This window comes from Pelophylax lessonae, assembly GCF_965119305.1.
Source record: "Pelophylax lessonae genome assembly, chromosome: 3".
Lineage (NCBI taxonomy): Eukaryota > Metazoa > Chordata > Amphibia > Anura > Ranidae > Pelophylax > Pelophylax lessonae.
Genome location: NC_138770.1, coordinates 243,978,137 through 244,001,832, shown reverse-complemented (window position 1 = coordinate 244,001,832; position 23,696 = coordinate 243,978,137). Strand labels below are relative to the sequence as shown.

Sequence of the window (23,696 nt, the reverse complement as noted above, 5' to 3'; positions counted from 1 at the left end):
ATCCATATCTATATCTATCTATCTATCCATATCTATATCTATCTATCCATATCTATCTATATCTATCTATCTATATCTATCCATATCTATCCATATCTATCTATATCTATCCATATCTATCTATATCTATCCATATCTATCTATCTATCCATATCTATCTATCTATCCATATCTATCTATCTATCCATATCTATCTATCTATCTATCTCTATATCTATCTATCTCTATATCTATCTATCTCTATATCTATCTATCTCTATATCTATCTATCTCTATATCTATCTATCTCTATATCTATCTATCTATCTATCTATCTATCTATCTATCTATCTATCTATCTATCTATCTATCTATCTATCTATCTATCTATCTATCTATCTATCTATCTATCTATCTATCTATCTATCTATCTATCTATCTATCTATCTATATATATATAGTGAGAGCGAGAGATGCTGGCTTTTTTTCAGATTTAATATATCAGATAAATATAATCTATTAGCCGCAAAGTAGTGCTTATCTACCCAAAAATCCCCCCCCCCCTCTTCTTACCTTAACCCGAACGTTCCAGCAATGAGCACGAGCCCTGCAGTTCCAGCTGCAGTCAATCAAATGCAGTGACACGAGAGCAGGGGCGAGTCCTGCGGTCTGTGTCAATGGACGCAAGCAGCAGGACTCGGGAGCGCGCCCGCATGGGTGCCCCCACGGAAAGCGTCACTCTGTGGGGGCACCCGATGAAGAGAAAGAGCCAGAAGTAGCGCAGGGGCACCCCAGAAGAAGAGGATAGGGCTGCTCTGTGCAAAACCCTTAAGTAGGGTAAGTATAACATGTTTGTTATTGTAAAAAAAAATAAAAATAATGAACCTTTTACAAATCACTTTAATATACGAACAAAATATTTTTGCACTTACTGTAAAATATTATTTCCTTGGAGTTCAATATTGGATACAGAATTTGAGAAAGTTGGGATACTGACAAACAGAAAAAAAAAATGCAAGCCAGCCCCAATATATCCCCCTCCCCTACCCCAGCCCCAATATATCCCCCTCCCCTACCCAGCACGCTACAGTTTTAAGTGAAAGCAGTACCAAGGGCAACAGCAAAACACAGACCGGTGAAAATATGTCCACCAAGAATTTTTTTCTTTTTTACAGCAAGCACAATTTTTTTCTTTCGAGGGACACAGAAATTTCAGAAAAAAGCAGTCCAACTGAGGGGTGGGAAAACAGCCAGTGACAAACTCAACACAACACAGCAAGGCAATCTGGAAAACAAGGTACCTGTAGGACCAATGCAAGAGTCTAAACCAAGGAAGAAGAAGCCTAGCAGGACAAGAAAACTGGGATGAATGCGGTGCCCCAGACCAGGACAGAGCACCACTACATACTAAGGCACTGCAAAACTGTGAGAACCACCAGCAACTCATCAAAACAGGTGGCACAACCTGTAACCTGAAAATGGGAAACTTGACCAACAACAGGTTGTGGTCAACAGAAAAATAACCACTGTAAAAAGTCCCAGAATGACAAAACCATACTGGAAAATACAGACAGCCAAAAACAAGTTCAACAGAAAAGATGAACCAGTCTACAAGAGAAGTTCAAGGCCTCCTAATCTTAACCCATATAATTTAGAGAAAAGAGGAGAAAACTCCCAAAAGGAACCTCCCCATCCAGAAGTCAGACTGACTGAAAGAGGGAGAACTATAACAAGACTCCCACACAAGGATAGGGAGAAAGGAAAAACAAACATACCACAACCCACAATGGTGCAGAAGACAAAATGAGGTTATGCAGGGACCCATCCGCATTAAAAGCTGCAGGGTTCTCCGGGTTTGATAGAGGAAATCTGCAATCCTGCCCCCCTCTGAACTCAAGGAGCATGACCCTGATAAAAACTGTCCCACCAAGATCCAATGAAGCCCTCCCAGCTGAGGATTGAGGGGCAGGAATCATAACAACAGTGCTAAGAACATATAGCTGATAAGGCACAGAAACAAGGAATCTGAATGAAATTCCTCATAAGGCTGTGCTTCATAGGAGATATCTACAGTGGATATAAACACAGTGGTCTACACACCCCTGTTAAAATGTCAGGTTTCTGTAATGTAAAAAAAAAAGATAAATATAAATCAAATCAGAACTTTTTCCACCTTTAATGTCTCCTATAAACGATACAACTAAATTGAAAAACCATCTGCAATCTTTTAAGGATATGGGGGGAGTAAAAATACCTGGATTTTTGTCTTACCATAAAATCCATTTCTCTGATGTTCAGTGATGGACACAACTCCATATCTTCTTTTACCCTTCAGTTATACTGCTCTCCATAGGAGTAAGACTATAGGCGGAAAAAAATTGACTACGCCCATAGGGCCGTCCTAGGGGGTATACCCTCACTTCCTGCTATAGGACTTCAGTTTTGTAACAAGCAGTGTCAGAATACATAACCCAACTCAACAGAGAAGTGGGTGTAGAGTTTGTCAAACATCAGAGAAAAGGATTTTACAGTTGGGACAAAAATCCAGTTTTCTCTTTCGTTCATTGACGGACACAGCTCCATATCATCTTTGACCGTTGGGACGACAAGACTTGTCAACATGAGAGGTGAGAGAAAAAAAAAAACACAGCAATAAACATATTTCCCAAAAGGGCTACATGTAGCCAACCAGGTTAACTAGGAGCTCAACTACCAAAGAAAAATAGACCCACAATATTCAGGAGCCTCTGCAACAGCAGCCTGTAAAACTTTGCGGTCAAAGAAGCATCCGCAAATACGAGTACATACACTTTGCAAAACTTTGTGAATGTGTACACAGACAACCAGGTGGCCGCCTTGCAAACCTAGACCACTGATGACGGAAGGCCCAGGAGGCACTAAGCGCCCTCGTAGAATGCGTCTTAACAGGCAAAGGAGGAACCTGATCCTTGATGAAATAGGCCTGCACCACCGTCTGCCTGATCCATCTGGAAATAGTCGCAGCAGATGCAGCCTCCCCCTTACGAGAGCCATTTGTAAACACATACAAGAAATCCGATTTTTAAATCGAAGTAGTCGCCGCTAGGTACACCCCAATTGCCCAAATCACATCCAGGGAATGCAAGGCTTAGGGCACAAGGAAGGCAACACGTCTTCATTTAAGTGGAAACCGGAGTACACCTTAGGAAGGAATGACTTTCAGGGACGTAGCACCACTTTGGCCCTGTGAATTACCAGGTAGGGTGACTGACAGGACAATACAGCCAACTCGGACATCCTGTGTGTAGAAGTAATAGCAACAAAAAAAGCCTTTGATGGTGCCCAGGACCAAACGCTGATCAACTTCTCTTTGTGGAAACTCCAGCAGACGGAACACTGAAAAGGAACAGGGGGGAACGGGGAACACGGGGAACACGGGGAACCCCCCCCCCCCCAAGACTCACACAAAGTAATTTAATGATGATAAATCTTCCTAAAAGTAGATTTCCTAGCTTTCAACAGTGTAGGAATTACCGAATCCGACAACCCTCTGTCCCTCAGTACCTGGCTTTCAATAGCCAGGCCGTTAAGCCAGCGACCGTAAAGCAGGATGAAAGAGTCCTTGAGACAAAAGATCTTTTCTGAGAGGGAGTCTCCAAGGGGCATCGGGTATCAAGACCTGCGAGGTCAGCCTGGAGCCACCAGAATGACTGGAATCCCTTCTGCCTCAATTCTGTGCAGAAGTCTCGGCAGAAGTTGTAATGGAGGAAAGGCATACATTAGACAATATCAACCCCAAGGTGCCACCAGAGCGTCCAGGGCATCGGCCAGAGGATCCCAAGACCTTGCCACAAACCTATGAACCGTGTTGTTGAGACGAGAGGCCAACATGTCCACATCAGGAGTCCCCCACTGGAGACACAGTTGATGAAAGACCTCTGGATAGAGACCATTCACTCGGATCCAGCGCCTGCTGACTGAGGTAGTCCGTCTGCCAATTTTTCACCCTTGGAATGTACACAGCAGAGAGCTGGAACAAAGCGTTCTGCCCACCTTAGAATGCTAGCCACTTCTCTGGCCGCCAGGGCACTTTTGGAAGGAGTCAAGAAGTGAATGTAATGTAAAGTCTTTGCAGTTGTTAGAGCCCCAAAAGATCGAAGACGTGAGTAAACAGGCTGATCCTCCAGGTGAAGGATAGTGCACACTGCATCTATAAGGTTTAAAACAACCTCTTGTATATTCTGGGTTCTACTTTAGAAGACTGATGAGTCAAACACAGCCTCACCAGAGGTAGATCGCTAGCAATCTGAATCAGAAATCCACAGGTTCAGGGTTAGTAGAAGGCTCAGGATGGTCACAACCAGAGACTGCAGGGGATGGCACTGGAGGATGCTTAAAACTTCTGTGGGAAGAATCTGTGCAGAGGCAGACAAAATCCAAAAGTAGACGCTGAGGTCCATCTGCAGATGGGGGAGGGCCTTGGTCACACCCAACAGAGTCGAGTTATAGGATCATCCCTGTTGGAGTCTAACAATAGGGGTTCTAGGTTCAGGATTATGAGCATATATTTCTTATTCAAATACCAGGTAAACATCCCAATAACCACTTGCGAAGTATAACTAGAGGTTACTTGTGACAGCAGGACTGTTCTCTGTGTCTAAAGACATGTTACATCCGCTCAGCAGTAATGCAACTAAACCAAAAACCAGGAAAGGCCTCAGATACTTAAAAACCCAGACAGCTAGTGCTGATGAGGGTTTCAGGTGGCCACAAGTGACCAAAACACCATAGGTGGGCAGTGGAATCAGACCAAAGATCCATGTGGTGCTTCAAGAGCAAGAGCAGCAGTAGGATGATGCTTGGTCCAGGCTGAATGGTGGGAGAGAGAACATGAAGAGGGCCACCCAACAGAAGGCATTATTGCTTTATCCCTCAGCCTTACTGTGGTAAACCGGCAGCAGTGGAAAATATTGAGGTAGCTCCTGGTGCGTTAACCCGACCGGGCTTACTCGCGAAATGGAAAATGGTCTGCAGCAAACAGTACAAAGTCAGGAAAAAAAAGTGTCACAATGTAGAGCCCAGTGCCCAAAGGTCCCATTCCAGGCCAACTTTGCCATGTCCAGTCCAGTGGGGTCAGGATATAGTCCCCAAAGTTTGGGCTGAGGAGCAGCTGATCCAGATGGCTGTTATGTAGAAACCAATTTGAGCAACAATGTAGTAACAAGAATCTTGATCTAATCACCGACTTTAAAAGCACTTGCGCCAGCTTGTTTGAAGTCACCAAAAAAAAAATGTTAGGAAGTTAGAAGACTAGACCAAAAAAAAAAAAAAACACTTTTTTTTTTTTTATATAGCACAGCCAACCTCATTAGCAAAAAAACTGGGGCATGCTGGGAAGAGTAGAGGTTGTACAGGGGCTGGCTTTTTGATTGCCAGTGTCTGAAGCTCCCATAGGCAACAGTTTAACCTGTTTCCCTCAATGGACAAGAAAGATGATACAATTCAGGGCCAGTTCACACCACATGCAGTTCAGTGCGTTTTTTTTTCCTGAATCAAAAATGTATGAAAAGTAGGTGATATGGTTTCCAATGGCATAGTTCACACTAGTGCGGTCAGTTTCAGAAAAAAAAACAAAGTAGAACATGCTGCATTTTTTCTGCACTGGAATGCAGTAAAACACATAAAAAATGCACTGGAACCCACATGTCCTTATTTAAGGTTAAGGAAAAAAAAAAAAAAGGCAAAAATGCACTGGACTGTATCAAAAACGCACTTAAACGCATCAAAAACCTGTCAAACACACATACAGAAAAGCATCTGGCACGCATCCAGACTGGATTTCTATGGTGTGAACTGGCCATCAAACACTCTCCAATAGCTATCATCTTGGCTCGTTTTCTTATTTTAAATTACTTATTTACCACAGGGTTTTTTTTTTACTCATTCAATAATAAATACACATTCAATTTTTAGATGCGGTCATAGCCTTAATAAAAATTCTTATATATCAAAATGTAATATCACATATTATCTGATCACATAAATGACAAGCTACCCCTTATGATGGAGGCAGGGTTATAGTGTAGAGAGAAGTGACCGAGATTAATCTATTTATAGTTATCTGTCAGGGTCATATTAAGGATACCAGACAGTCATAGGACTGCAAGTAGATATTTAAGATGCATACCTGCAACTATGTTTCCAGAGCGAGCCACAACTTTAAACCCATCGGCTACCTTGTCTACGCTGTCACCGTGTGTCAACAGCACAACCTCCTCTTTTTGCAGTCCCCTGAAAACACAAGTTAAACCATTGAGGAAGCAAAACCAATACAAAAGGAAAACAGATTCAGTTTTGCATAAACATGAGAAGCTCAGGCTTTAGTACAATTTACACACACTTCTTCACAGCTGGGAATATCAGAGAGGCCTTTAATGTTTGCTAAGTTAACACCTTGAATGAGAGGGCTGTGCTACTTATACCCCTTAAAAACTGTTTTATGGTTTTAAGACCATCACTATAAGATGCTCAGCTGTGGTCCAGCCATGATAACCTACAGGTTCTCTTTTTTTGGTTTTGAAAGCTTTATTGAACTATTTTTTTTTTTTTTAGGAAATCTAACATCAAATATTCCTTTTTGGCTTCATAAGAAAACACAAATTAATTTGAGCCTGTTTGTCATTCAATTTTATATTTCTTGCATAGAACTTTGCATCCCCACCATACTATGAACCATTAAATAAATAGCAAAGATCAAAAAAGAGAAAATAGGAGGAAAAAAAAAAAGAAGAGTGGAAAAAAGAAGAAAAAAGGGATGGCCTTCCTTCACAGTTTCCTATATTCAGATGTAAGAGAAACTAGATCACAGGTACTGTCTCAAGATATCCAAGGTGCAAAGTCTTTCCAAGCCCCCATTTAGCCATGAGTTTTGGGTATTTCTTCTGTAGGCTCGCGGAGAATTCCTCTATAAGCATAACATATTTTAGTTCAGACACCCATTATTTAATACTGGGAATGACACTAGAATTATAAACGTCTGGATATAATAGCACTGGCTGCGGCAAAGGTAAAGCATGTTAGACCCTATTTAGCCATCTGTGGTGATCCTGGAAAGATAGAAAGTAAGGCCAATTCTGATAGTTCAGGTAGCTTATTGCCTGTAATATGTGCTGCAAGTAGAAATACAGCCTTCCAGTATGGTCTCAAGTACAGACATGACCACCACAGATTCAACATTGTGCCAAGTTCCTTGCCACAGTGCCAGCAACTAGATGAATAATTATAGAACATTTGTATTTGGTCAGGGCATCAATACCACCTAGATAAGATTTTACAGTTTCTCTCGTGTCTGAACTGAGATGTTTCAATAATTTATAAATAAAAAGATTTTTCCCAATCCTCTGATGAAAGTGGGTGGCCTAATTCTCGCTCCCAATCTCCGATATACAAGGGATTGTGAGAGAAGGCATTTTGAACAAGTGTCATAGATAGTAGATATTGCTCAGGTACAATCCTTCTTCAGAAAACACAGTCTCTATAAGAGCTGTGTCTCGAGAACATAGACCTTGTTTGGTGAGCTGACCAAAGAAATGTTTAAGTTGAAAATAGTAGAGCCAATTGACTGGGCTATTGAGTTCCCCTGCTGTAAGTTCAGCTAGTGGAAAAAGTCCAGCAGCATTGTACGCTTGTTGTATTGAGGGCAGCCCCATTCGCCAGTGCAAAAAAACCCAGGGAGGAGAGCCCAGCGGGGAAGCTCGGATTGCCCACTATCGGTTTTAAAAGGGCCTGGCACGGAAGAGATTCCCCATCTCCCCACCGCCATATCAAAAAAGCTTGGGTCAAGTATGGGAGCGACTGTCTTGGTGGTTATACATACACCCATGGAAGGGAGGTCAATGGTAGATTCAAAAGCAAAGAAACAAAAAAGGGCGCACAGACCTAGCGCATTATCCTCAATAGAAGGCTTTATTAAAGTAACATTAAAAAATGGCTACTCACAGACGTAGATAAAATAAATCATATCAAGCTCAATTGCTCAAACGTCCGGGTGTAGTCCATACAATCGTTCATAACTGATGAGTTGACGGCTGACGCGTTTCGAGGCCCAGCCTCTTCCTCAGAGCCACCAGGAAGGCCAGGTGGCTCTGAGGAAGAGGCTGGGCCTCGAAACGCGTCAGCCGCCAACTCATCAGTTATGAACGATTGTATGGACTACACCCGGACGTTTGAGCAATTGAGCTTGATATGATTTATTTTATCTACGTCTGTGAGTAGCCATTTTTTAATGTTACTTTAATAAAGCCTTCTATTGAGGATAATGCGCTAGGTCTGTGCGCCCTTTTTTGTTTCTTTGCTTTCAGTACCGGTGGACTACCCCAGTCCGTTATGGGCAGCAAGACCTAAGCCATCTAAGAAGCCAGTTGTGAGTCCCGGAAGGAGTGTGGTCGAGGGGCCTGGATACCAAGCGCAGGAGGAGGGTGGTCACACCTTATTGTTTAATGGTAGATTCAACCATGTTTTGCTCTATGGAGACTCATTGTTTGAGTTTAGAGTGGAGAAAATGTAATAACCGGGTCAGTATATAAGTCACATAATAAAAATCCATCTGTGGCAACCCTGTCCCTCCCTAAAATTTACGCTTAACCAGAACTCCATAGCATATACGAGACAACTAATTTGCCCAAAGATATTGCGATAATGCTGTGTGTAATGACCAGAAAAAAGATTTCTGTAGGAAAAATTGGATTTTTGTACTTACCATAAAATCTATTTTTCTGAGTTCATCGTCAGACACAGCACTCCATAAATCATAGCCCAAGAAGTACTCAGCGCCCGAGTAGAATGCGCCGTGACATGGAAAGGTGGAATCTGACCTTTAATAGAATAGGCCCGAGTCACCGTCTGATCCATCTGGAGATGGTAGCCGAAGAAGCAGCCAGCCCTTTTCTTGGTCCGTCTGTAACAAATAGCGAGTCTGACCTCCAAAAAGGCTCAGTAGCTGCCAGATACACCCAAATCGCACAAACCACATCCAAGGCATGCAAAGCAAACTCCTAGGGATGAGTCGGCTTGGGGCAAAAGGAAAGAAAGACAATGTCCTCATTCATTCAAATGGAAGCCAGAGACAACTTTGGGCAAGAATGATGAACAGTGACGAAGAACCACTTTATCCCTATGGAGCACTAAATAGGGACCGCGACAGGATAATGCCGACAATTCTGATACCCTGCAGGCTGAGGTAATAGCCACCAAGAATGTCACCTTCTGGGATAACGTAGGCAAGGGAATCTCAGGAATATTTTCAAATGGAGGTTTCTGGAGAACCCGAAAGCACTAAATTTTAGTTCCATGGCGTCAAAAGAGACTGTACAGGTGGAGTCACATGTCGAACCCCTGAATGAAGGTACGAACTAAAGAGTGCGTGTCTAGGAGTCACTGAAAAAAGATTCCCAAGGCAGACACCTGGCCCTTGATGGTACTCAAGGCCAACTTCTGAACAATGCCTGTTGAAGAAAGATTAAGATCCGAGCCACAGAAAAGGATCGAGGATGAGCGCCAATGGTCTCACACCAAGAAATGTACGCTTTCTACGTACGATAGTATATCTCGCTGGAAGACAACTTCATTGTCTTCACCATAGTAGGGATCACTGATCGGGACAGAACTATCCCTCAGTACCTGGCTTTCAATAGCGAAGCCATTAAAACCAGCAACTGTAAAGCAGGATGGTAGATCAGCCCTTGGGACAACACGTCTTCCCTGGGAGGAAGCCCCCAAGGGACGTTTACAGCCACCAGGATGATTGGACAATCCTCGCTCTTGATTCCTCGCAGGAACTGCAGAAGCAGCCTTAGCCAAGGATGATACTGGCCTTACCGTAGCCCTCAGAGGGGATCAGAGAACCCCATGACCTTGTCACAAATTTCGGTATCCTTCTGTGGAGCAGAACCTGCTAAAGGAGTTGCATGTAAGACTGTGCAAACAGAACTATCTTGAAGATGGATACCAGCAGACTCAGAACTGGTATGCAAAATGGGAGAGAGAACTATCCGTGTGACAGCAGCCGGTGAATCACGGCCTGTGGTCCCTGAAGTTTGTGCAGAGAAAGGACCACCCTGGTCAGAAATAGAATCAGACCTAGGTAAATCAATTCCCTGGACAGAGATAGAGGGGACCTTAGGTAGTCCAGACATCACCTGAACCTTTGCAGAAATTAAATCCGCACAAGGAGACTCAGGACCTAAAAACCTGAAAAGGACAAGCTTTGTCCCCCTTTTTGAGTACCCCCAAAAGAAACATTTTGCAGATCTCATTGACACTTACTAAAAAAAAGTCCACGGGGCCGGAAACCAGCGAATATGTCCCCCCAACCAGAATAATGGGTGAGAGCAGACCTTCATGCTGAAGAAGTCTTGTCTGCTGGTCCAGGGAAGCTAGCTCTAGGCTTACCAGACCAAGGATGTTTGGAACCTCCCATGGAAGATTTAAAAGATCCATTTTAATTATTCTCTGTCCTAGAAGCACATAAGAATTTATGGGCTGAGAAGGAGGGCCCCCGTCTGCAGCGAGGCGCCTTCCCTTTCTTTGACTGTGGCAGGAAGGTACTTTTCCCTTCCATGATACCCTTAATGATGTCATCTAGGGTAGCCCCAAACAAGCAATCTCCTTGAAAGGGCTAATCAATGAGAGCTTTCTTGGAGGCTTGGTCAGCGGACCAATACTTAAGCCACAGCACACGCCTAACCACCACCGCTGAAAAAGAAAGTTTGGACAGCACAGGAGCTGTATCCAAAGCTGCATTACAAACTGCAGCCCATGGACCAACTGGCCTACTAAAACAACATAAGCAGCGAAACCTGCTCAACCCCCAGGCCCTGGCACAAAAGCACTAGGGCTAAGGCAAAGACTGGCCGCAATGCCAAACTAGCCATAGTAAACATGCTGCGTGCCACAGCCTTCGCTTTCTTGTCAGCCGGGTCCTTAAAGGACGGGGGTTCCTGGACAGGGAACATGGTTGCTTTATTGGAAACAGGAGGGTTCACCACTGGTGGATCAGCCCAATCTTTTAAAAAAGGGACTCCTCAAAAGGGTAACTTACAGCAAAACATTTGGGAACCACAAAGGGTAATTTTAGTTGTTCCAATTCCTTACAGGTAAACCTGTCAAAATAAGGCACATAAGGAAACTCCTTTGGAGTACGATGCGATTTGTGCGTACCAAACGACACAGCCACGTGTCTCACGCGCTGCAGTGATAAATGAATCTACAAACGCTTTTTAATTCGCAGCTGCGACCATGGAGGAATCATCCTAATCGGATGGATAAGGGGGTGTGATATTAAATCCCCCTGGACGGGCTGCGTCCACTGCGGCATCAGGCTCAGAATCAGATGAGACAGCCTGAACAGGGAAAGGCGGGGGATGCTTCCTCCTGAGCCTTTGCCCACACATCACTTCCACCCGGGACACTAAGAACTGCAGAACCGCCGTCAGTGCAACCATGGGAAGCTGGGGTTCCGAGGGACCTGCCAACTCCATGAGGAGGTCAATGGGGGAGATGTGACCCTAAGGCTCCAGAACGAAAGTAAGACCTTGCAGTACAAAAACAATCTTTTGGCACCACTAAAGGATCCCCTCAAGGCAAAGGGTACCTATCAGCAGAGAGAAAGAGAACATCAAAGATAACATAGACCCCCCAAAGACTCACCCTACCGACTGGAGGAGCGCAGAGAATTTGTTTGAACACAGCACCATCATGGACGCTATCCCTGTTCATATGTCCCGGACAAAGGAAGAGGAAACTAAGGAGGAAGAGAAGGAGCTTCGGCATCCCCACGAGGCTTCAGTGGTCTCCAGAATCTCCCAGACAAAGGGAAAATGGCCCCCATGACATTATCCGGCTACACAAAGATGGTCACCAACTGAAGACCAGCCAGACTACGGGAAAATGGCCACATTCAGCTAGAAACACTGAAGCATGCTGCCAGGATCTTTCCTGAACCCTCTGCAAGGTGGCCCCCCTGAAGGTAGGACACACATTTAGGGGAGAGACTGCTGTGCACTCTGCACCAGCCTCTGCACTGGGACCCCCTGAACTATACCCACACTGCAATCAGCAGGGCATGCACCTAGGGGTTTCATACACTGGGACCCCTCTAGACTACCAGGGTGGGGGACAAACTATCCCAAGACCCCTACAGAGTGGGGATACCAAGGGAGACCCCAGGGGTCTCTGCTGCATTCTCTGCCCTGGGACCCTCACCAGACTCTAGCTCTAGACAGGGGGGGATGGCAGTGGGGGAAGACCAGCTCAGTGAGAAAACAAAAAAGATGTAAGGATGGAGAAAATTGCTAGGACCAGAGATCCCAGATGTCCTTAAAACTGATTACCTAGAGCAGAGAGGGGTTATATACCAGCTGAGGACAGCCCATGGGCGTAGCAAGGTGTTCTTTGTTCTGCCTAGTCCTACTCCTAGAGGAGGCAGTATAACCCACTAGTTATGGTTTGTGGAGCGCTGTGCCCGTCAATGAACGAAAGAGAAATGAGGAGGGTTTGGTAAAGATAAAGAAAACAAGGCAGTAGACATCCATTTTTATAAAATTTCGATTCTACCTATCCAAGAGTGATTCTTAGCTGACCAGGCCTGTAGTCTACGCACTGTAGAGTTCAGGAATGGTAAGTAATTAAATTCATATAATTTGGAATGAATAATAATGAGGTAGTTATCTAGGTATCCAATTGTTTTGGTCAAAGGCGACTGGTTTCGGTCTTTCACTTCTAGCAGCAGAAGAATGAATGGCAGACGACAGGCAGAATATTGCAACTATTTTTTCCCCAGACAGAATAAAATTTAAAAGTGGAACTTCACTCTCTCAATCAACATTTTATTTTTTACATTTGTTTCAATTACTTCCTGCTTTCCATGCCTAGGCAAATGATGACATACATCCCAGTAGCCTTCAGGAGAAGAGAAGGGAAGGAATTTCTCAGCTAAGCACACACATTTTTCCGCATGCCCGAGCTAAGGGCAGATGGATTCCAGGAAGTAAATGCTACATAAATCATCTTCCCTTACTCAAGATGATCATGGCCAGAAATGTTAGGGGTGTTTTTTTAAAGTTATTTCTCTGCAAAATAAAGCATGGAGACATGGATGGGGGAGTTTGCTTTTAATACTAAAAATGAATTAAATAGCGTTTTTGGCTTGTGGTGCTCAGATGCAGTGTAGTCCCGCTTTAAAATGTTGAAATGCTTAAGTCACAAAAGCTCCAGTGGGACAAATACAGTAAAACCTTGGTTTGAGAGTAACTTGGTTTAAGAGCGCTTTGCAAGACAAGCAAATTTTTAAATTAAATTTTGACTTGATATACAAGTAGTGTCAAGTCACAACTGGGTATAAAAGAGAAGAGAGGTGCCTCCAAGTATAGCAATATGGGTACATTTAATGAAGGTACAGTATTTAGCAACTCACATGGTTGGTGATTAAAACAGGCACATATAAGTATGCAGGCATCCGGGGTAAAGCTGTCCACATAGACCGTCCTCCTCACTGCCATCTTCATCACACCCTTCCGCGCTGCGATCCACGAGGGATTCAAAGTCTCGCTTTCAGATCACTCTACTGCAGGGTAGTCTTCCCAATCACGATTGCAGACTGACATCGGTGAGAGCCAGTGGTTCAGAAGATGGCCTATGTGGACAGCTTTACCCCGGATACCTGCATACTTAGATGTGCCTCTTTAATCATCAAACCATGCGAGTTGCTAAATGTTGTACCTTCATTAAATGTCCCCATATTGCTACACTTAGAGGCGCCTCTCTTCTCTTTTATACTCTGTAGCTCCTGCTGGATTTTGCTTCTAATCCCCTTGTGGAGGCGCCATTTGTGGATGGACATTTTATGATGACACAACCTATCACATTAATATAATAATCTTTGTATATAGACTATAAACTGAAAGACTTATGAATAAATGGTTGTGGAACGAATCATCTGAGTTTCCATTGTTTCTTATGGGGAAATTCGCTTTGATATAAGAGTGCTTTGGATTACAAGCATGTTTCCAGAACGAATTATGCTCGCAATCCAAGGTTTTACTGTACTAGCAAAAGTGTAAATGGTAATTCAATAGGTTGGAATTCATGGGTCCTATTATATACCATGTTACTTTTTTCACATTTTTGTATTGCCAGCAATGGTCTTTTTTTTTTTCTCCATTCAGCTGTTAGCAGGAAAGCCAGCTGACAGCTGAGGACTCATCTGTTAAGGACGCAGCGGTCGGCTTCCCAGCCCACTCCTTAACAACCAGCTAATCACTGGTTGTTAAGGACGCTGGTGGCCTCCGCATAATTAAGTAAAATGAAAACCTGCTGAGCAATGGACACAGAGTTTAGCAGCATTTAGGAGCGGTCAGTGTTTTTTCCTGCTAAAATGCTGCTGCTCCAGAACATGCTTGGCCCTGGGTTTTTTACAGCTTCTAAACGCCTATGCCACTAAAAGCTCCTTAAAGCCTACATGTGGACACACAGAATAACATGGAGGGGAAGTTTTGAAGCTGTAAATAAAAAAATAAAAAGTCCGATGTGATTTAAAATGCCCTGTCGGCATCAGGCGTAAAATGGATGATGGGTTTGAGGCCTGGTTTACATTGACACGCACGGTAAAACACAGTTTTTTGCCATGCAAGCAGCTGTCTGTGTGAGCTACAGCAAGGAGTGACGCAATGCAGGTTTTAGTGCATCACACGGCTTACTTGTCTTTTTCTTTGAAGGGTCAGATAGTGACACTTCATTCATGTCTTGGCATTGCAGTTCGGTGTGTTCAGCTGCAGCATGTTGACACACAGCGAGCCATCCAGTGCGCTGTGGAAAAATGCTTTTCTCTGATCTGCACATCACACTAGCATTGTGGGGTGACCAGGGCACATAGAAAACAAAATTGTTCCCAAGCAGTGACCTGCATTTATCCAGTGCAAAAAACCACACGTTACCAGACATAATAATGTGAACAAACACTAAAGAAACAGAAATTACAGACAATATGGACAGCATAGCTCATATATGCATGGACATCAATTGAATCCATCTGTGCCACAATGACTACAAGCATATAGGGTGAAGGCAAAGTATCACAGGATGGAGCGGCTTTAACATACAAATTGATATAAGCACAGTTTCTGTTCTTCTGTATCTTTAAGTCTGCTACCAAGCAGTGTTACCATCAGCAACTGAAATTACAAGCAGCCAGATCAAATGGATAAACAAAACTGTGATCAATAAAATGAGATGAGCATGTCCTGATCCAGGGATTATCTCCTGCCAGTACTAAATTGCAGACAGCACAGGTTAACCCTTCAGCAGGGTATGTGATTAAAAAGGAACTACACTGTATCTGAAAAAAAAAAAATACTTTATTTTGCTGAGAATTCACTTTGAAAAACACCCACTAGAATTTCTGAACATGGCCATCTTGAGTAAGGGCAGATGATTCATGTCGCATTTACTTCCAAGAGCCAATTTACCCTTAGCTCAGCCATGCAGGCAGGAGGGTGTGCTTAGCTGAGTAAACCCCTACGTTCCCAAAGACTCCTAGGATGTATGATGTCACTTGCCTAGGCATGAAAACCAGGTACAAACTGAAGAAATATAAAAAAATAAATAGAGTTGCTCTTACCGGTAATGTCTTTTCCAGTAGTCTTCCAGGACAGCCATCTTTGAGAGACCCTGGCTCCTCCCTTCTCAGGAAACACCGCCCCATCCATACAGATCTAAGCCTCCTGATAGCCGGTGCCCTCCAGTTCTCCAAGAGTACCTCTGGCCAGCTTGGGAGACACAAAGACATATCATACCAACCTCCATCTTCTGACCGTCTTATGTCCAGACCTGCTTCGGGTGGGTAAGAGTGCTGTCCTGAAAGACTACTAGAAAAGACGTTACCCGTAAGAATAAACTTTTTCCCCTATCGTTTTTCAGGACAGCCACCTTTGAGAGGATAAGCGAGTATTTACCCCTAGGGTGGGACCACCGCTTGACGGACTTTGTGCCCAAAAGCCTGATCTTTAGCAGACAACAGGTCCTGGCTGTAGTGCTTGGTGAAAGTTGTAAAACTGGACCAGGTTGCTGCCTGACAGCTCTGCTCTGGGGTAGCACTGGCTCTTTCTGCCTGAGAAGTTGCCAGTGCAATGTGCCCTGCGTAGCCAGCAAATTGAAAGAAGTAATCAGATATCCTAAATTCCTTTGTACAATCCATGTACTGAAGGGACACACCTAACATCTAACTTATGGAAATTACGCTCCTGTTCATTCCCCAACAGAAAAGTGGCAAAACTATTTCTTGGTCTGTGTGGAACTTCGAGACCACTTTAGGTAAGAAAGTCGGATCTGTTCTCAAAATAATATGATCCGAAAAAAACTTGTAGAAATTGAGCTCTTATAGAAAGAGCTTCTAGTTCACTAACCCTTCTTGCGGTAGTGATTTGCCACCAAAAAAAAAAAAACGGTCTTGAGGGTTAAAAACTTTGCCGTACAAGCAGTAATACGTTCAAACGGCTCTCCCAAGAGGGCCTTTAGAACCACGGATAGATCCCACATAGGAAAAGCGAGATGGCTCACTGGTCTCTGCCTGTTTATGGCCTTCAAGAAACGAATAACCCAGGGGTTTTTGGCTAAGGATACTTAAAAAAAAAAAAAAACACTTATTGCGAAAATTTGACTCTTTAGGGTGCTAAAAGCGAACCCTTTATATGCCCCACTTTGTAGAAATTCCAGTACTGTCACTGGGCTACCTACATCCAAGGAGCTTCCTGCGCAAAAGCTGTTAAAACACTTCCAGGTCTTAAGGTAAATGGCCCACGTTTCCTTTTTCATCGCCACCAAGTGATCCGAAGAACCCCTTGCTCTTCAACAACTCTTCCTCAGAAGCCAGGTTGCGAGATTCCAATGCCCCACCTGGGGACAGGAAACTATGCCCTGAACGAGAAGGTCCTCCCAAACTGGTAGAATCCAGGGGGGTTCTACTGCCAAACCCTTCAGGACCGAAAACCACAGTCTCCTGGGCCAGTGTGGTACTATGAGGATCAGGGTAGTGTCCTCCTGAAACTTCCGCAGGACCGCCGGGGAAAGGCATAGCATCTGGGGAAATGCCAACTATAAGAGAGAGCATCCATTCCAAGAGCCCTTTCCCACCTGTTCAGGGAGAAGAGCCATGATTTTGTATTTTGCCGAGACGCAAACAGATCCACGCATTCCCCATCTCGGAGTTATAATCCTGAAGACATCCTGATTCAGGATCTAGTCACCTTCCCATAAGGTTTTTCTGCTCAGTAAGCTAGCCAATTGGTTTAATTCTCACTTGAGGTGAACCGCCGACAGGGAGAGCACTTGGGCTTCGACCCATTGAAGAATACTTTTTGCCAGAGATCACAGAGGCTTGCTCCTTGTTCCCCCTTTTTGGTTGACATAAGCAACCACTGCGGAATTGTCTGAGCAGACCTGCATATTGCGTCACTGTAGTTCTGTCTAGAAAGCTCCGAGAGCCAGCTCGACTGCTCTAAGTTCTCTCCAATTTGAAGATCGCCTTGATTCCTCGCTCTTCCAGGATCCCTGCACCAGATGGGAGGCCAGGTGTGCGCCCCACCCTGTGCCACCACCTCTTTGGCCCTAAGATTTCTTCTGCCCCTCTGGCCTCCTCAGGGCAGAAAAGTTTCTCTGAGGGTAAGACTTCTTTTTGAAAGGTTTAGTACATCCACGCTTGACAGGAAAGGATTTTTTCTTGTCCGCTGTAGGACAGTTTCCAAACCTGGTCCGAACAAGTGGTCCCCTGTAATGGGAATCCCGCACAGTTTATCCTTGGACCCGCTATCGCCCTGCCAAGTCTTGAGCCAAAGAGCCCTCATTGCCGAAATGGCTAGGGCTGAAGATCTAGCGGACATGTGTACCGATTCAGCCAAAGCGTCCACAATACAAGCCACGCCCCGTAGAAGCTTGGGGAAGGAAGATAAGATTGTCTCCTACAAGGTGCCAGCCTCAATGTACACTTCAATCTGGGTTAGCCAATACTCTGGATTGCGGGTAACTACCGTCATAGCCATGGCGGGTTTAGGATTCCCCAACAAGGAATCCCAAGCTTTTATAAGGAAAGAATCCATCCTTTTATCCATGGGATCAGGAAGAAAGCCCATATCCTCAAAGGCTAGGTCCTTCTGCTTTGAGACCTGAGAGAAGGCCGCGTCCAACTTTGGTGACTTGTTCCAAACTGAGGCGTCCTCTTCGGAAAAAGGAAAATCTCCTTTTCAGGGCTCTGGAAAAGAAAGGCTTCCACTCAGGATCTTGCCATTCTTTTCTACCGCTTTCACCAGGATTTCATATACCGGGAAGACCATCCTTCTTTGCCTAAGCCCAGGTACATTTGGTCATGAAGAGACAACGTTTTCTTCTCCTCTTGGATTCCTAACGTGGTGTGGATAGCTCCCAAAAGATCTTCCACCTCTTCAAGGGTTAATTTGTACCTAGAAGCTCTAGTGGACTCACCATCCACCCAGAGGGAAGTTCTGGGGCGAAGGAAACTGGAAATTTGAAAATAAATCCTTAAATGACTAAGGTGCTAGAAAGCTCCTTGACAGATGCAGCTAGATCAGTACTTTGTTCTGCCGAATGTTCCCTGACTAGGCTCTCCACACACTCTTTACAAAGCGTCTTGGTCCAGGATTGCCTCATAGTAGCCTTGCATGATGGCCATTTTCTCTTGGAGCTATGTGGTGATTTGGATTTGTCTGAGGCCTTACTCTGGAATGCAAAAGGAAAAAAAAATGCACTGACTAAGCACCTATCTGGGCCCCCAGCACAAAGCACAGCATGCCCCATAGGGAGTGTATTTGGTACCGACCACCACCAGGGTCCCAGAATTACCACCATAAATCCCCCCCCTCCTTCCGACCACTCGGGGGGACTACTCCGTGGAGCTAGTGGGGGAAGGGAACACCACCCCAGGGCTTTCTTAGCTTAGGATGGCTGGTGCCAGCTTCACTAGGAGTAGTCCCTGAGGCCTGTGCCTCCGACATGTCCTTGGAGTGGTCCCGCCTGTATGCCTGTAGCTGTCCCCCAGCTTCTGGCTTGCACCATTCCATCGTCCGGCCCGCTCTCCATTACCGCGGCTGGAAGTCGCAGCTATTGGCAGAAGTGCCCGCCTCCACCGGAAGTTACGTCACCTGTCATCCGGTCCAGCAGCTCCATAGCTATTTACTAATGCTAGCAGCATATCGATTACAAAATGGTCAATGTTGAGTGAGGGAGTGAAGTCCTGCTTTATTCAGACATGCTAGTAAACCTTGCCAATTGCCTCAATTCTCTCAATGATAAATCAGTACCAGAGCCCCCATCCTGTAACTCCTTTAACCGATCTGTGCAGCTCTTTTTCTCCCTTTCATTTGAGGGCATTCAGATTGTGTCTATACCTACAACTTCCTTATGTCTTAATGCTTCTACAATAATTAAAAATTATATTTTTTGATATGGTATGCAAATACAAACAAGTCTTATTTGTGCTGGATATATTAACAAACATGTAAATTACATTTTCACGCCCAATGGGTTTTTCCATCAGCTGAATATTAGCATAAATACCTACAAGGCAATCCTTTACCTGAACAGAGAACATGTATTATCAATGCTGATACTGAAGACACCGTCTTCTCTCACATTTTTCTTATGGACAGTTCCACCAAACACTTTGTTCATCATCTGCAATAATATAGTTACGCAGTTAAAATGTACCAGCGTATAATCCGCTACCAATTTTACCCAATTTATTTCCTTCTACAAAAAAATGTGCGAGAGCTCAAATGTAAAAACGGACTTCGGATTAAAGTGGAGGTGTTACTCAACCAATTCCCTTCAGCAGCTTTAAGTATTCCACCCTAGCTAGCTTTAAATCCGTACCATTCAATATAAAAAATCTCTTCGCTCTCAGCCCTACAATAAAGAGTAACATCAATACTTTTCATCCTCTCCAGCTTGTAGGAATGGCACCCCATCAGTACCACATAAAAACGTATATTTTTAGGTATAGGTTGAATCTAATTTTTGAGTGATATACTGGACTTTAACATCTCCACAGAATGCCAATGATGAGATTTCTGACACTAACTGCACACCTGTTGGATGCTCAGTGCTTTTGCACATAAATGAAATGAGTTATCACCATTCCTTGTGTAGTATAAACAGATTTAAAAGAAATTAATTAAAAATGCAATTCAAAAGCAACAGTTGGGACCTCTGAAATTGCCTTTGTATGTGGACAATGTCCATTCACAGGAGTGCTGCCCGGGGAAAGCTTACTCTAGTGCCATCACAGCGTTGGGTACTCAGTGGCGGCGGGGAGGAGCCAAGACAGCCAGCAGGGGACATAAAAAGAAGAGGATCGGGGTTGCTCGGTGCAAAACCATTACAAAGGGCAGGTAAGTATAACAACATGTCTGCAATTTTTTTTTTAAATACCTTTAGAATCACTTTAACACTAGAGATAATCCCCCCTTGTAGTGGGCTGCCCCTGCACTGGAATGGGTTAACTGCTTGTTTATGTCTAAGGGACATAAAGAACTTCTACTAACCTGATACTTCACTCCAAGACTGGACCTTGTAGCTTCTCACCCCTGCGAGCAGCCCCACTGCAAGGGTGGAGGTTTACTTTTCCCAGAGATAGGCATAAAACGTTCAACTAATGCAAGTGATTTTAACATGTTAAGGTTTTAAAAACATTGCTTCTATGTATAATATGTAAATATAAAGCGTTCCTGGGAAAAGTTACATACAGTGCCTGAGCATTATTGCTCCTCTACAGCAATGCAGGTCAATAGATTGGTGGATTTATTCCAAATGCACTCCGTATGTTTCCTCAACAGTTGTGATTGGCAAACAGAACACTTATGCAAATAAGGAACAACACTGAGGACAGAAGTCATTAGTAGTTTTCTTAGTCTGGGTTATCTTTTCAAAGTACTAAAGCAAGAGGATCAGCAAGGAATTTCTAAGGATTTAGCAATAGCAGCCTCCACGTTTCTCTCATGGTGTGTTTCTTTTAGCCCCCAGGATTTCCTAAACAAAAAAATGGATTTTTGTAAAATCTTACCGTAAAATCCTTTTCTCTTAGCTCATTGACAGACGTAGTCCTCGGTGATACAGCACCTTCGGGTTATGTTGCCTCCACAGGAGCAGGACTAGACAGGAAATTAAAAAGCTCTGGCCACACCCTAGGGGCAGTCCCAGAGGGTATATCCTCTCTCTCTCTGCCTCAGCAAATCAGTTATGTGAAAAAGCAGTCTTTAGAGATTTTAACCCAACCCAACTCAAAAAACAGAGGGGCGGGGACTACGTCTGTCAATGAGCTAAGAGAAAAGGATTTTACAGTAAGATTTTACAAAAATCCATTTTTCTCTATCGCTCATTGACAGACGTAGTCCTCGGTGATACAGCACCTTCGGGACGTCCCAGAGCAGTATCACAAATGAGGGGTGGGAAAATGAAAATCAAATCCCAATCTAGAAGGCCCAACCGGTGCCAACTAGAAGTTTACAATGCTCATCCTTAATGATGAGACTCAACAAAAAAGAGAAATTTTTTTTTTTTTTTTTTCAAACAGAAAAAAACCCTCGAGGTAGACCACCGGTCTCCTCAAATTGCGGCCTGCAAAACCTTGCGGCCAAATGAGGCATCCACCGATGCCGTCACATCAATTTTATAAAATTTTGTAAAGGTATGTACCGACGACCAGGTGGCCGCTTTACATACCTGGACCACTGACGCCTGATGGCGAAAGGCCCAGGAAGTACTGAGCGCTCGAGTGGAGTGCGCCCTAACAGGGAACGGAGGACTCTGACCCTTAATAGAATAAGCCTGTACCACCGTCTGTCTAATCCATTTGGCAATGGTCGCCTTTCTGGGGCCATCCGTGATCACAAAAAGTGAATCCGTCTTACGGAATGATTCCGTAGCTTTCAGGTATAACCTGATTGCCCGAACCACATCTAAGGAATGCAACGCATGTTCCCGATGATGCTTGGGCTGAGGACACAAGGAAGGTAGTACAATATCTTCATTCAGATGAAAATCTGAAACCACCTTAGGAAGAAAAGATGGCTTAGGATGAAGTACTACCTTATCCCTATGAATCACTAGGTATGGGGACTGGCATGATAATGCAGCCAGTTCTGACACCCTGCGAGCAGAAGTGATAGCCACCAAGAAGGCCACCTTCTGGGATAAAGTAAGCAAGGGAATCTCCCTGATGTTTTCAAAGGGAGGTTTCTGTAGAACCGACAAAACCAAATTAAGATCCCAGGGCGGTAAGGGCGCGCGGACTGGTGGAGCCAGGTGCCGCACCCCCTGGATGAAATTCCGCACCAAAGACTTGGTAGCTAAAGGTTTCTGAAAGAAGATTGCTAATGCTGAAACTTGACCCTTGATGGTGCTCAAGGCTAGCTTCTGCTCAACCCCTTGTTGCAAAAAAGCCAATATTCGAGACACCGAATAGGTACGTGGAGGAAATCCTAAAGATTCGCACCATGCAATATAAGTCTTCCATGTGTGATAATAGACCTTGCTGGAAGTCGCTTTCCTTGCTTTAATAAGGGTAGGAATGACTGAAGTAGACAAACCTCTGTCCTTCAGTACTTGGGTCTCAATGGCCAGGCCATTAAAACCAGCGACTGTAAAGCACGATGGTAAATTGGTCCTTGAGACCACAGACACTCCCTGAGACGAAGTTCCCACGGAACGTCTGCGACTAGCATGTCCAAGTCGGCCAGGCCGACTTGACGAGGCCAGCCTAGAATTTCTAGGACCACTGGCGCTGATTGGATCTGAACCAGGCGTCCCTAGAGGTATCTGGCCCCGACCATCCGAGAAAGTCTGGTCGTTTTCTGTTCCCACACATTTATCAGATACCTGATTGTTATCAGGAAGGGTGATCTTTTCTGGTTGAACCTCAGGGACCGAAGTCACCCGACTAGAGGCTTCTTGGCCTGTCTGGTCAACCAGATCCGATTCCTGTGAGGCATAGGGACTAATCTTAGGAAAAGGTAAAGGAAAAGATCTATTCAGGGAACGGTAACTACCGCTTCCTGTAGTACTTAAATGTTGGAAGGGAAGAATCGCACCGGTAGTAGTGGTTGATGCTCGATCTAATGTCCTGAATACCGGTGAAAACGTCCCCCCACCCTGAAACCGGGTGGGGGCGCACCTTCAGGCTGTGTACTCCTTTGCTTCGGGTTTGGCTGGGTGGGTCCTCTGTTTGTCCGACCAGCCCTTCTTGAACCCTCCTGGAGGAGTCTTGCCTTTCCCGCTTGTTCCAGCCGGGCGCCCTTTATGGGCGGTAAAGAAAGGTCCTCGCTTGTTGCGAGGTCCCTTAGCTTTAGCAGCCAGTGGCATCCTTAATGATTTCATCTAGGTTGGCCCCAAATAGACGATTCCCCTGAAAGGGGAGATTTGTCAAGGTCTTTTTGGAACCTAGGTCAGCTGACCAGCATTTTAACCACAGCACACGTCTGAGGATGACCGCTGACATAGATGCATGCCCTAATAGGGGAGTAGTGTCCAAGGCTGCGTCACAGATAAACTGTAGCCCTTGTATAATCTGTTCCATCAAATCAGATGTCTCCTGGGGAATATCTTTTCCCCTAAGGTCTTGGCGTACCATTCTCCCCCATTCCGTAAGTGTCTGGGAAACTAGACCAATAACAATTACT

At 44.5% G+C, this 23,696-nt stretch overlaps 1 protein-coding gene across 1 annotated transcript in view; it reads right to left on the bottom strand.

Moving 5' to 3' along the window:
* GMPS (guanine monophosphate synthase) overlaps positions 1-23,696 on the bottom strand; it is a 77,453-nt gene that overhangs the window by 34,866 nt on the left and 18,891 nt on the right. Inside the window, exons 4-5 of the mRNA XM_082249324.1 lie at positions 19,598-19,695; positions 6,146-6,249 (exon numbers count right to left, since the gene is read on the bottom strand). Coding sequence (XP_082105450.1) covers positions 6,146-6,249; positions 19,598-19,695 — 202 coding nt within the window. The remainder of the gene's footprint in view (positions 1-6,145; positions 6,250-19,597; positions 19,696-23,696) is intronic.